We start from the raw sequence: 15,588 nt of genomic DNA, 5'->3' as shown, positions 1-15,588 counted from the left end.
GCATTAAAGCAACGTAATTCCAAACCTTCTCAAAAAAAGTAGTGGAGGTCTTAGCCCTGCGGTGAGATATTCACAGACTATTACTGTATTGATCATACATCACCATAATGGCCTGCTTTTAAATCGCTTAACTTATATAAAATGATAATACATATATTTCATTAGGGATCATTTCATATCGGGAATTTCTACTATTATTTAAAATGATATATAATTGTATTCGGTTTTCTTATATTCAAGAACTATAGATTTATGGCGATTCTTTTATTAGGGTATGCTCACATTTCAGTTTTCCATACGTATTTTTGTTCTGTGTAACTTAACCCTTTAGGTAGCATAGTGTAGAGGGGATCATAGATTGTGCGTTTTATTAAGAAATGAAAACAATGATTACATAACATAATTAAGATACACACTGAGAGCAACTAATTTAAATAAAATTATAAAAGGCGCTTTCTTCAATCTCACTTTAATATGACCATTGTTGTAAAAAATGTTATAATAATAATATAATAGTACATACATATTCATAAAAAAACTTGACGAGTTTCTTAAATAAAAACGATCTAAATTAAAAAAAAAATCCGTTATATATCCTCTTAAAATTTTTTTTCATACATTTCAAATACATGTGCTCGAAGTAAAAAATAATATTTTTATTTAAGAGTTATAAAACGATTGCATTGCGCTTTTCTTTTTGGTATATTTAATCTGTACCAAACTCGTTACTCTATACATCCTATAAATTCCACTATAAGCTATGATTCAATCAATCAATTCAATCAATCAATCAATCAATCAACAGCCAATCGTTGTCCACTGCTGAACATAGGCCTCTCCCAAGGTGCGCCAAAGCTCCCTGTCCTCCGCCTTCCGCATCCAGTTGGTGCCCGCCACCTTCTTAAGGTCGTCGGTCCACCTGGCTGGATTATTAATTAAGTTTTAAATTAAAATGATAATTTGATAGCATTGACTATTTATTTTTAATAGATATTTATTTTTAATAGGCAGTAAAGATAACTTTTAAACGTGCAATTAAATTTCTCTATTTACTAAGAACACATTGATTGTGAGCTAAATGGTAAGCACTACCCTTCCGTCTTTTAAATAATTACATAAACAACAGACGGTCACGGTTCGTAAATGCGAACATACGCACGCAAATAAAGACAATAGAATTATGTACATATTATGTGCACAAAAAGAATTGCATACATTTTAATTGCTATACTAAGAAAGTAATTTGATTACTAAAATGATTTACATTTTAATGTTATTTATAATACCTACAAAAAAATAATTTAATTTTATTTTAAGCTTAAATTAATTTTTTTTAAACTTCTTTAAGCATTTTGATCATTTAACCGATATTAATGATATTATAAATACCATAATTAAGTTTGTTTGGTACACTTTCACATCTTAACTACTCATCCAATTATCATGAAATTGCATGCGACACGTTTCCGAGGGTACCTACACCTCGCACACTTCTCACACGCGGGCGAAGTCGCATACGAAATCTAGTAAATAATATTTTTACACATATTAAAATGACTCTCAGTATCTGCATTCGTGCATTTTCTATGTTTGTTATGTAGTTTCTCATACACTACATTTAAATTCCGTTTCCGGCCTGTTACTGTTTACTGGTTTACTGTTTTACTGGTGGTAGGGCTTTGTGCAAGCTCGTCTGGGTAGGTACCACCCACTCATCAGATATTCTACCGCAAAACAGCAGTACTTGATATTGTTGTGTTCCGGTTTGAAGGGTGAGTGAGCCAGTGTAATTACAGGCACAAGGGACATAAAATCTTAGTTCCCAAGGTTGGTGGCGCATTGGCTATAAGCGATGGTTGACATTTCTTAGAATGCCAATGTCTAAGGGCGTTTGGTGACCACTTACCATCAGGTGGCCCATATGCTCGTCCACCTTCCTATTCTATATAAAAAAAAAAAAAAACAAATATTGAATATTTTGTCAAAAATATCTCGATAGTAACAGAGAGTTGAAAATTTGCCTGTCACTCCTCTACTTCGTAATGTGAGGCCATGGGTTTTATTTAATATCTATTCTTTCGTGTCAGATAGGTGGGTGAGGAAACGGAAGTGCCGCTGTGTGTGCTCATGAAAGCTTATAATACATCCTACGTAGCTATATAGTCTTGGAGATTTAATACCGTGGCTAAAATTTGATCAACAAACAATCATATTTTAATAGCTTCATATTTACAGCAAAGAAAACGTGTATATATATAAACTTCTCATTCTTTTATGTTAGTAACGCGAATACAATACGCGGATATCATAGTTAATTGTTTACCGTAATCACGACACCGATGTAACACCGGCCACACAACATAATCGACATGTTGAAATATGCGATATTATATCGATATTCAAATCGATTTTATATAATCTTCTTGTTATAACTGTGGCATAAAAACGAATGATTAAAACATGAGTGCGATGTATTTTATCCATACTGACACAAATCGATACAAAGTTAATGTCACACTTTACATTATTTACGATTTATTTAGACATAAATATGGAAACACTGATTGCGAGACGAAATGGGTTTCGTTAACTACCTTCTCACATCAAATGAATATGGATTTATGGATTAGGTTACATTCATGAAAACTTAAGAAAATCTGCCTTTAACGAGTTTAAACTTTCTTTTTTTTTTAACTATTCGGCATTAAGTCGTTTAACTTCTGCCAATAGATATTATTATCTGTTTGCACAAGATACTTCAGTCTATTACCTATTGTAAACCATGATCTATGACCACGTCACTTAACTGTGTTATATTTATGGCACGTCTTTTATACCGCATCACATAAATACAACACTTGTTTGTTAGAATGACTAGACGGTACTCGGACTGGCTCGTGTCAACAGTAAATCATAATTAAATTTGACATCGATTTGAATTTATAATCGCAGTATTTGTTTTGACTTTTATTCACATTTGTAACGTATGATCTATGGTAAGGCTACTAATAAGTTTCAACTTCCAACGACATAAGTATACTCATTTATAATTGGACTGTTAACATGGTATTTATATAAATCATAAAAAAATAACGGTCAACATTTTCACTCGTTTTAATTTGTGTCGATTATTATGAATATATCAATTTTATGAATGATAACATATGCAAATGTTGTCATAAAAAATTTAAACGTAGCTGTTAACTATAAAACTTTATGAACTTACTTTTTGCTACTATTGACTGACATTGTCGTTTGCTTTAATGTAATACGTGATAGCGACTTGTGCCCTTTCCGACCTTATTTACAAGTCTCTTAAATACTTTGAACATTTGACAAGGACTTAAAAAATACGAATCAATCCTCGTCAAATTAGATAATTAGATGAAGCATGCAAAAGTATGTGCGTACTGTGATCCGTTTTTAAAACTGACGACACCTTCATTTAGTATAACGATTTTATTTCCGATTTTCAACAAAATAAAATATAACGAAACAATAAAATATATTTTACAATCACCAAGGTATTTTTTTAACAAGAACTTGAAATTGACAAATGCGCTGCATCTTCTGTTAAGTTTTAAGTATATTTAAGGTTTAGGAAATAAATTCATTAGTTAGGCATTACAAAAAAACCGTCTCCTCATTTATTAGTAGGTATAGATGTTTTTATGTAGTATTTTTTTATTACGTTACAGTCAACGTAATACTACATTTTCGTATTTTTTCTCAAACGAACGTATGTGGTTCTTGCTGCTTACCGACGTTGATTTTAAAAGCTTTGTTTATTTGATCTAGCTCGACTATGACAAGCAAAATTTTGAGAAATTATATGTTACATGCATTTCCTATGCAACATTGCTTTCATACTTTTTTAGATAAGTCCTACTTGAGGCTTTTTTATTGAATGGGTAGGCGGACGAGCATACGAGTCACCTGAAGGTAAGTGGTCACCGACGCCCATAGACATTGGCATTGTAAGAAATGTTAACCATTGCTTACATCGCCAATGCGACACCTCTGTCGCATTGGGCACTAAGATATTATGTCCCATGTGACTGTTATTACACTGGCTCACTAACCCTTCAAAATGGAATACAACAATACCAAGTGCTTGCGGTAGAATGTTTTATGGTAGAATATCTGATGAGTGGGTGGTACCTACCAGACGAGCTTGCACAAAGCCCTACCACCAGTAAATTAAATGCCACCAGGCTAACATTTTACGGAACATAATAACATTTTACGAAATTTGAATTAAGCTAGTCATCAAACTACTTGTTGAACTGACTGCTGATGTTCTAGAGTTCGTGATCGCAGTTCACGATGATAAGCAATATATTAAATTTGAAAGCGGATTAGTTAACTTTGGCCCGTTGGTGGTACGTTGAGTAACCTCCTATACGTGCATATTTATTTATATTTAACTGGAAGTTATGATTTCTAAATTATAAGTCACTTTTACTTTGAATTTTAATGATGTCGTTTTAGATAATTATATAAATCATAAGACACACATGTCAAATGTGTTTTGAATAATAAACGAACATTTACATGATTTACTAGTTATATCTGAAACTACAAGGGTTTCTACAAATATGGGCAATAGATAGATACGAATAGATCGTTTATAACGTAGATGATTAATAAGTAGTTTACTTGGTGCTAGAGCTGTGTACCACCAAATAAACTATTAGCACCGTTATGAGTGTCAAGAATAAAAATATATATTTATATTTTTTGTTATAAATAAATAATAATAAATAAATGTTCAAGACCGTCTGGGTAGGTACCACCCACTTATCAGATATTCTAACGCCAAACAGCAATACTTAGTACTTTTCTGTTCCGGTTTGAAGGGTGAGTGAGCCAGTGTACCACAGGCACAATAGACATAATATCTTAGTCAACAAGGTTGATGGTGGTGGTGACCATTTGACATCAGACGGCCCAATAAAAAAAACAGTTGTTTTTAAATTTAATTATTTATATAAAAAAAGTGGACAAGCGGGCAATCTAACGTTAAGTGGTCACCTTCTGAACCATTAAATCTCAGACTTTATGCCCATTGTGCTTATAGGTAATTAAACTGTCTAACACCGAAATACGGCAATATGTTGCATCACTTCATTTCCATTCATTAATTGCGGGTGTTAACAATCTAAACGGGCTTGCACTAACCCTTACCGCCAATAACCTTATAGTTTGTCTGGAAAAATCAAAATGGAAGCGAATTTAAAGAATGATTATTAATAATTGAGGTAACAAGGGATGCTTTGCAAAGTCCAAAGCTTGTACGTAACTTCTTTGTTCTTACTAAGTAATTTACTTTGTTATGATATTTCAAACAATGTCGAGTTGCAGTGCAGTGCACTGCATATCCTCGATTACTACAACATTAAATTTCTTCCGGACGTTTAATGTTAATATTCTCACGCGTTTTCTTTCGCTTCTTAATGCAAACTTTCAAGTGAAGGTGCGAAATCAAAACGTACTCTGTCGCAATACGTTTTCTATAAAAACTTTGTACCGATTATAATAATTCAGTGAACGTAAATTTTCATTACAAATATGTTTATAACATAAAAGCTAAACGGCACTTACTAAACAAACGTTTTTAATATACGAGTATAATTTAAGAAAATGAACTAAGAGATAAAATCTGCCTATTTAATTTAAAAGCGCTGTGTAAGAATTATGTGAAGATTCGTTTAGCCTGTTTTAGAAGCATTACAGTGGGATATCGATGGTAAAAATGTACCAGCGTAAACAATATTTTTATTTTATTAGGATCTCCAACAAGGAATACACATGACAAGCTTTAATATAATATGCGAGTTATAAATCTATGTGCTCCCTCAGTTACAGGAAACCACAACACCCATCACAAATAACTAAGTAACAGCTAATATAAATAGTAAAATTAAAATTAAGAACTTAACAAATTCAAAGTGATATATGACTTAAAGAACTAAAACAAAATACAGAACTTATGTTAAATGGCTAAAATTTAGGAATAAAATTTGAAAAGCTAAAAAATAAAAATAATACAAAGAAAAAATACTAAAGATACTAAAAAAATAAATACTAAAAATACAAATAGAATGAACATATGAACTTTATTTTAAATATTGCTTAAGATTTTTTTATATGTTAAGTACATAATTAATTAATTATTTTAATGGCAATCCAAAAAAATCTAAGTTATTGCTTTTTGCGAGTTCATTGTATTGTCTACATATTCGAGGTATACCAGAATTGTGTCCGAGGTTGGTTTTAAATGTGGGTATTTGAAAGAAGTTGTAGGCACTAAGTCGGGGCAAACGTGGCGGAGTATGAACAGTTAAAGATGAGATTAATTCGTTGCAGTCAATGCTACCATTAAATAGCTTGTGGAGGAAAACATTATCGTGTATGTTTCTACGACAAGCGAGTGAGGACATATCGTACTGACTCAATCTATCTTCATAGCCTCCAATTACCCTAGATAAGCTATCGGTGTATGATAGATGATAAACAAATCTTTTTTGGATCTTTTCCAACATCCTCACATACACATCATAGTACGGGTTCCACACAATGCAATTGTAATCAAGGATTGGCCGGACAATGTTGTTAAAAAGTTTAATTTTTGTAGAGCACTTTTTAAAATTTTTGCAATTCCTTAGAACGAAACCAAGCATTTTGAAACCCTTAGATGAAACGTACTTTATAAGGTCATCAAATTTTAGCTGACGGTCCATTAAGACACCTCAGTCGCGAACATTGTCAACACAAGTTATGTTTTGTCCGTCGATGTGATAAGTGTTGTGTTATAGTCTTATTTCGACTAAATTGCATTTACTGATACTAAGTACCATTTTATTTGCTTTACACCAAAGTGAGTGCCTATCTAAATCTGCTAGTTTTAACTAAATTCATTAATTAGATAATCGTTTTATTTACAGATTAGAAATCCTCAAAGCGGACTCGTCCCTGAAGAGCAAGGCCAAGCGCAACGAATGGACGTGGAAGGCGCAGACGGACGTGGTGAAGTGGCAGGCCACGCCGCTGCGCGCGCCGCTGCTGCGCCTGCCCGCCGCGCTGGCGCCGCCCGCGCTCGAGTGCTTCGCGTGCGTGCGCGCCTACTGCGGCGACCTGCAGCCCGCCGAGCGCGCGCTGCACCACGACCTCACCGAGGTCAAGTGCGTCTACACCGTGCTCATGGTGCGTGGAAGCTTTGTTAGATTCCGATCGCGACGCGCTTGCGTCTTCGATTTTGTCGTATTATTTGTATAGTTCTCTAATTACATAATCTTAGAATACTTACATTGAATTGATTTTACCAACTCCCGTGATCGGAAGCTGATATTCTAAATTGAAGTAAATTGTTTAAAGTTTATTTTGTAGGAACGAATCAATAAGCGAGTTCGAAGCTCCGTTCACTTAAACATTAAACGTTACCTTTATTTTCAGCACTGTCATTCGGTCCCGGAGCTGCGTGACGAGGTGTACTGCCAACTGATGAAGCAGACAACGTCTAACAGATCTCCAGCCCAGGACTCGTGCCAGCGTGCGTGGCGTCTCATGTCCATCCTCGCTTCGTACTTCACATGTTCGGAGACATTAAGGTAAAAGAATATATACTAATCACCAATACCATACCCAGTATTATTTATTTCCTACCAATGACAAATATAAATCCTAATTTCAAATGATTTTCAGACCTTTCCTAGTGGAGTACCTATCGGCAGCGGCGGCGGACAGACGGCGACCTTGCCAAGGAACGGCCGCGGTCTGCCTCGCCAACTTCCGGAAGACTCTTCGCTGCGGCGGCAGAAAAAACGTACCCAGTGTCGAAGAGGTACTGGCCAATTTATTCTGTTATTACTTTACATTGTATAGAACACGTGGTGGACGAAGATTCATATCAGAAGAAATTCTGAGATATAGATCCACGCCAGTATGTAGTAGAGCGTAATAGTCTTGACAAAAAATTGTGCTGTTAACATTGACAGTACTCGAATTATTTAGTTGATTCTTATTATTATTCAACATTAACAAATCTGCGCAGGTGACGGCAGTTTCCGCCGGACGATCGGCCCGCCGGCAGTTGTACCGGTTGCCGGGCGGAGCCGAGCGCGTCGTGAATACTCGCTGCGCCACCGTCGTACAGGATATCGTCAACGAACTCTGCGAGCTGGTCCGTGATGAAGTCAAGTTATAAACTCATCGGTTATCTTTTATGGCAACTTTTTTTCTTTACCGACTTACTTCCACCCAGATCGGCGTGACGAGCGAGGCGGAGCGTGCGGAGTTCTCGCTGTACTGCATCGTGGCGGGCGACGCACTGACCATGCCGCTGGCGGGCGACGAGTACGTGCTGGACGTGACCACCGAACTGCAGCGCGCGCACCACCCCTTCTACCTCATCTTCTGCCGCTCCGTGTGGCACCACCCGCTACGAGCCGACGCGCCGCCGCTCTACACCGAGGTGCTCTTCAACCAGGTCAGTTCCTCCCTTCCGTCTCATCTTTAGCCGCTTCTCATGACTTTCGAAACCATTACGCTCAATATTTTTACTCGGTATTGTACTTTTTCGCATTAATTAAACGAATCATTTCCATTATACACTACAATATTAATATTTTTCACAGGTGGCTCCCGATTACTTAGAAGGACTGCTACTGGTGCTGCCAGGTGGTGGGGCGCCGGCGGCGGGAGTGCTTCGGGACGCCGCGCTAGTTGCCGCTCTACTGCATCGCGCCGCAGGGCTACCGGACGCCCCACATCCGAGGGACCTCAAGTTCCTCCTCCCGAAGCCCCTCCTGGCCCTGAGAGAACCCCGCCCGGCTAAGTGGGCCTCCTGGGTCTCCGCCGAGTGGCCGACGGTCCGGACGCAGACCCCGGCCGCCGCAAAATCGAAAGTGCTACAAGTACGTACGGCTCCAGTGTGAAGCGTGGACTCCCCGAGACAGCAGCTAACCGCTCGCGCGCAGGTGCTGTCCCGCTGGGCGCTGTTCGGCTCGTCGTTCTTCGCGGTGCGGCGCGTGGGCGGCGCGGGCGAGTGGCGCGAGCACGTGCTGGCGCTCAACCGGCGCGGCGTGCACCTGCTGCACCCCGCCACGCACGACACCGACGCGCACTGGCCCTACGCCGAGCTCATCTCCACCAGGAAGGTGCGTACCGCCCCGCCGGCGCGCTCCTCGCTGCACAGTGATACAGCCGGCCCGTCCCACAGGTGCGGTCGGAGGACGGCACTCTGTTCCTGGACGTGAAGTGCGGCTCGCTGCTGCAGCAGCGCGTGACGCGCCTGCAGGCGGAGCAGGCGCACGAGGTGGCGCGACTCATCCGACAGTACATCGCGCTGCAGCGCGACCAGCGCGACACGCGGGACACGCGGGACACGCGCGACAGGCACTCGCCTGGTGAGTGGTAACTGACCTTATTACCCCTCTGCCACTTTCCACTCGCTTATTAGGTATAAAAAAAATTATGTGAGCTCGTAAGTCGCCGTAAACAAATAAAGCTTGAACTCCTCTTGAAAGACGTAACTCTAGACTTTACAAAATATACACATTTATTAATAATTGTCTAATTAGCCGATTTCGGCCACAGCGGCCAATCTCAAGAGATTAGCCAACTGCTTAGGACATATTATAGTACACAAGTGTGTGCGCAAACGCAGGTGCACTCTCTATTCCCTAACTCTCATAATCTGATGGGACGGCAATCCGACACGACCGAAAAGAATTCAGGCGCAGGACCAACGGCTTTATGTGCTTTCCGAGACACGTTAGTGTACACACTTCCAACTTCCAGACTCCGGGCTGCTACTGAGAATTTTCGTCAGAAAAACTCAATAACTTTTTAATTGCCCGACCTGGGATTTAAACCTAGGTCCTAGTATCCTCCTTACATGTAGCCACTAGACCAACGAGGCCACGAGGCCTTTATGTCTATTTACAATATATAAAATATACATAATTTACTCTATAATTTTATAAATTATTTCTTCTTTCAGTTTTCAACGGCCAGTGAGCGACTACAATATTTAAACGGACTCAAAAGTTAAATATATGGAAGTGACATAATCAAACTGTATAATACCTCAAAAATCCGTCCTTAGATTTGAGTGTAATAAATGTACTTAATATTTACTCATATGTAAGATTAAAATGAGAATAGGACAATCGGATAAACTTTTGTAATACTTTGAATAAAGTTGCAAAAAATTCTATTTTCATTTTAGTCCCCATTTTAAGATGTCGTCCAATGATATTACTAGGAAGTTAAGTTATAAAAAGGAATTGATTTATAAAAAGTTCGGGGCCATTTGTATAATACCTACAACTAATAATATATTCAATTTGTACTTACAATTATAAAAATATTTGTACGCATGATGGAGTTAAAAATAAGGTCTTCAATGTCCAACAGTGTTGCTAGCCAGATTTTTATGTAGCAACAACGAGTGTTGTAACACTGATGTAGACCTTATTTTCATATCGCGATAATAAATAACGTACCTAAATAACCATTATATATATATAAACATTCCAATAGAAAAATATATTGTAAGTAGTAATTAACAAAAACTTTTTGTTTATGGAATTCATACTATATTAAAGATTGTGTTGTTATTTCCATCAACAAATTTAGTTAGCCCTTGTAATACATTTGGTATATTTACCAATGATTATTCTAGTGTCTTCCTTTGTATTTGGAAAAAGGTGCTATATCTAGTTAATATCGTGACCAGGGGAAGTTATTAAAATGAAACTGAATTCAGTTAATTATATCTTAAATATTATTGCATGTTTGGTTACTACGTGTATAACGTACCTATTTATTATTATTTCTATATGTTTCTTTATGCATGAAGTTTGCCCCTGGTTTTATTTAAAATTGAAAACATGTATAATTTATTAATTAAGGTACTCTTATAAAATTTTCCAAAGACCGTAACGGTCCGAGTCACGATTATTTGATTATAAATGAGTTATTTCGTTGTCATGTAATATATTTAATAAAACGATGTATGAATATAATGTAGATACCAATAAAGTTTTATTTTCACAAAAAAAAGCTTTAATTTCTATCCTGTTATAATTGTTGTAGTCCTGTTGGAATTTGTAATTAATTAATTACTAAAGCATGCACAGATGAAATGACTGAAAGCTTGCACAAATAAAATGAAACATACTTCATTTTTTCCGGAAATTTTGCAGTAAATACTTTTATCAGTGGGAAATGCCCCATAAAATTGGAGTGGGTAATATTGGACTCCTAGTTGAGTGTAAAAACCGTCCGGAATCGATAAATCGATCTCATACTACCGATCCATCCTGACGGATAGCCTCTGCGGGTCGGGTCACCCACAATAAAATATCAAAAACAACTCGTTACCTAACTTATTAATATTTATTTATTTAATGGCATAAATATGAATATCTTGTAGGAAAATGAATCTTTCTTTACTGACTAAATAAATAGTTACCTACTAGTCAAAATTTAGTATTCAAAACGTACAATTTTTTTCAAGTCACAATATTTAAAAAATGGGCGCAAGCAATGAATTTTTTTGTATATTCTTATTATGTACATTTTGAAATCATTTATAACATACAGTAATAAAAATTATACAAACATTTTATATTAAAATTATATTTATTAATTAAAGCTAGTAAAAAAAATAAAACACTAAGCCAATAATTTAAAATGTTTTATAAATACACACATGCATAGATACTAAAAGTCCTCTAAAGAATTAAAATGACTTACTACATGAAATACTCCATGACCCCACAAGGTTGTTTTCAAAAGGAAAACGTATGACAGATATGCATTATTTATTTCTTTGTGCGTTTTCAATAGTGAGGTCGATATAAGAAAACAAATACTAAAATTTGTTAATGAAGCAAGTAGCAACCCTAAAGGAAGCATCAACCGATGCGCGAAGGTTGAACGTTGTTCTCACGGAATAAAAACTGTCCTTTGTCTAAACGGCGCGAAGTCCGCAAGGCTGCTGGTAAAATCTGACCCCGCGTTCATATTATATTTTGTAAACACAATTCATGACTTGGTCAAAGTGAAATCATCTCATGTCGTATTTACGTTTTGACACGTATATACGACTTACCGAGGAGACCAGGACCCAGAAGCCGAGATGGCCTAGTTAGGTTAGAACGCGTGAATCTTAACCGATGATCGTGGGTTCAAACCCGGGCAAGCACCACTGTATTTTCATGTGCTTAATTTGGGTTTATAATTCATCTCGTGCTTTGCGGTGAAGGAAAACATCGTGAGGAAACCTGCATGTGTCTAATTTCATTGAAATTATGCCACATGTGTATTCTACCAACCCGCATTGGAGCAGCGTGGTGGAATAAGCTCCAAACCTTCTCCTCAAAAGGGATAGGAGGCCTTAGCCCAGCAGTGGGACATTAACGGGCTGTTATATAAACACAATTACATTTCAAATTTAGATAGAGAGAGGGGTGTCAACGAATTCCTTTTTGTACGACCACAACCGCTGTTGTGTGGTATTTAACATAAATACCACACAACAGCGGTTTACATACTTAAGCAAATACTGCTTAAGTATGTAACAGAATATTTTCACTGAATAAGAGATCAATTTGAAAACTACTTGATTAAAGTTTCACCTTCAATTCAAAAGAAAATTTCTTATGAATACGATTTAAACAATAAAAATAATCTTGAATTTTCAGAAAGAAATTATTTAACTTTTGAAACCGGTAATAGATAGGATTATTCAAAGTTTACCCCGTAATTATATCAACCCATCACGGTTTAGGTACAATGAAATGTTGACAATATTTAACTTTATAATTTTCTAAAAAAAGTTACAAGCGATATCTATGAAATCGGAGAATTAGAATAGATGAAAATAAATGTTTTATATCTTCGTCTAATGTTCATTCATTGTTTTTACCTTCGTTATTCTAAGGATTAACAATGGATGAACAGCTATTAGGTTTCAGTAGTGAAATGTGGCCGACGCTGTTTCCACTAAGATTCTGATTTCGTCTTTAAAAGTATATGCTTGAGAAGATTAATTTGTCTTTTTATATTTTATCCGATGTAATGTTTACATACTTATTATATTCTTGAAAAAAATAACATATTTCATCTGAATCAAATAGGTCACATTTTAAAGCTTGATTTCCTTGTTTTAAAATGCTTGATCAACGGAAAACCAAAGGGCCTTTTCTGGTCGCCGTAAAAAAAATTCCTATCTGTCTGTCTGTTTTCCCGCCAATAATCATTGTCATAATATCTAACTACAGTACAAGTCACAGAATATATAACATTTTATGAATCATCTTAATGTTTTCTTGGATCACAATAAAATTATAACACCTAAACTATCATTATGTTATACTTTACAAGGCTGGAGTTACGCGTGTGAACTTTATCGCCGATGTCGTCTCAGCGCCAAACACGTCACATTCAGATTTAATTTACGCTTTATTGTTTATTAATGTCTTCCTTGTGTTTATCTGACTTGCGGTTAACATTATATCTGTTCAATTGTTTAAGTTAATGTCTTGATGTAGTAATTTGTGTTCGTCATGTTTTTAATTAAAACATGAATTATTTTTATGTGTTCTGATTTGAATGATGAGTTTGCTATCAGTAAATATAAGCAGGAGTGGGTTATTTATATTTCTTGAAACATACATGTATTATTATATATATCGTGAAATTTGGGACTTTACGACGCTATCCAAACCGTCAGCCAACCGACTAGTGCCGATCGATCGATCGATAGTATATAACATGTTCTTTGAGTATAAAAGGGTCCTGCTGGCTGTAGACTGATCCTGAGTCGACAACACGCACGTAACTCGACACAATATATCAATTAATTTACAAAAAAAACATGTTTTTTAATTAATATATAGTTTCTTAGAGTTTCATTCAAGTTTAAGGCCATAACCAATATCTCCATACTTGACCTATCGTGATATAAACCCACTCATTCTATTCGGAGGTTCCTTTCATTAACATAACTATGAAGAACTCACATCAGCGTAAACTCTTGCGAAATGCATTTGTACTTCATACACAGCGAGTTTAGTTACCATTTTCAATTTGCTTACCAATCTAAATTAATACGAGAATTAACAAATAACATAAAAATGTATCTATAAAAAACTAAAAAAAAGTTATACCGTTAAAGGTGTATGTGTGTGATATGACGGACGTCGGACAGTAACTGCAATGTTATTAAAGCTGTTCATAAAAGACATTTTTATCGGCGAATCATGATAAGGTCGCCTTCACCCCCAAAAATGTAAAACTAAGCGTGTACAATACATAGATATATTACTGCAAAGGGGGAACCCATCCAGTAATATATCTTTGTAACGGTACAGTAACAGTAACAGCCTGTAAATGTCCCACTGCTGGGCTAAGGCCTCCTCTCCCTTTTTTGAGGAGAAGGTTTGCAGCTTATTCCACCACGCTGCTCCAGTGCGGGTTGGTAGAATACACATGTGGCAGAATTTCGATGAAATTAGACACATGCAGGTTTCCTCACGATGTTTTCCTTCACCGAAAAGCACGAGATGAATTATAAACAGAAATTAAGCACATGTAAATTCAGAGGTGCTTGCCCGGGTTTGAACCCACGTTCATCGGTTAAGATTCACGCGTTCTTACCACTGGGCCATCTCGACTTATCTTTGTATTGTAATTAAATAGCGTTTGTGTTGGCAGCATATGTACAAGGCGGAGACTGAAAAGCAGCCTAGCTGAGACTACGACCTTTTCTCCAAATAATGAAAAATGGTATTGTTAACTCTTTTTTATGGTTTTGTACCTTATTTTTTTTTTGTCTTTGTTTCTTTTTGTTGAATAAAGTTATTTATTATTATTATTAAATCATGTTTACAAAATAGTACCATAATTATCCAATCAAGTTTTTTTGCTTAGATCAGTATGGCAAGATGTCATTTTCCAGATTGCATTTATTCTACTTAGATGATGTAATTCCTCTAGGTAAAGTTACTATGTATAGCAATAAGTTCAGATATTGAAGAATTATGACTTTTTATTTCACTCGTCTCATCCAAAATCGCGAGAAAATTTGAGAAAAATGATACTTCGACCACTATGACTCCACTATGGTCATATACGTAATGTAAATAAGAAATTTTCGATTTACATTTGAAATCTCTATTCTATTTAACATGTAGCAAAAGCCAAATGAAAGTAACATTCTTGGGCTCTGATTTCAATGAACATTCCCATAGGTGTGGAACAATAAGCATACGCTCGTAGAAAGGGGTTTCTGATAATGTTCCTAATTATCGCGACATGTCTTAGTGTATTTAGTAGCACGAAAGCCCATGACCACAATTTTTATCTCATAGTATTAAGGCATGTATCAAATTGATAAATTTTATGGTCCTGAATAATATCAATAACAGAAATTTTCCGCGTGTCGACCGACCTGATCGAATTTTCAAAAATATCAGCAAATTTTACCGAACTGTTTATTTGAATAATAGATCTATGATAAAGAGCATGAACAAGTTTTTTAGAAAATAATAATATAATGATTAAAAATATAATGGT

General features: G+C 36.2%; 1 protein-coding gene across 1 annotated transcript in view; it reads left to right on the top strand.

The window, feature by feature from the left end:
* Window positions 1-11,061, top strand: part of LOC126770473 (unconventional myosin-XV) — a 90,927-nt gene extending 79,866 nt beyond the window's left edge. Inside the window, exons 24-32 of the mRNA XM_050489864.1 lie at window positions 6,948-7,206; window positions 7,456-7,610; window positions 7,705-7,843; window positions 8,054-8,182; window positions 8,264-8,488; window positions 8,637-8,915; window positions 8,979-9,158; window positions 9,221-9,407; window positions 10,004-11,061. Coding sequence (XP_050345821.1) covers window positions 6,948-7,206; window positions 7,456-7,610; window positions 7,705-7,843; window positions 8,054-8,182; window positions 8,264-8,488; window positions 8,637-8,915; window positions 8,979-9,158; window positions 9,221-9,407; window positions 10,004-10,020 — 1,570 coding nt within the window. The 3' untranslated portion in view covers window positions 10,021-11,061. The remainder of the gene's footprint in view (window positions 1-6,947; window positions 7,207-7,455; window positions 7,611-7,704; window positions 7,844-8,053; window positions 8,183-8,263; window positions 8,489-8,636; window positions 8,916-8,978; window positions 9,159-9,220; window positions 9,408-10,003) is intronic.
* The last annotated feature ends 4,527 nt before the right edge of the window (window positions 11,062-15,588 follow it).

Source organism: Nymphalis io, chromosome 9 (assembly GCF_905147045.1).
Source record: "Nymphalis io chromosome 9, ilAglIoxx1.1, whole genome shotgun sequence".
In the NCBI taxonomy this organism is placed as follows: domain Eukaryota; kingdom Metazoa; phylum Arthropoda; class Insecta; order Lepidoptera; family Nymphalidae; genus Nymphalis; species Nymphalis io.
The sequence above is the reverse complement of the archived record's forward strand: the minus strand, read 5'-3'. Positions and strand labels throughout refer to the sequence as shown.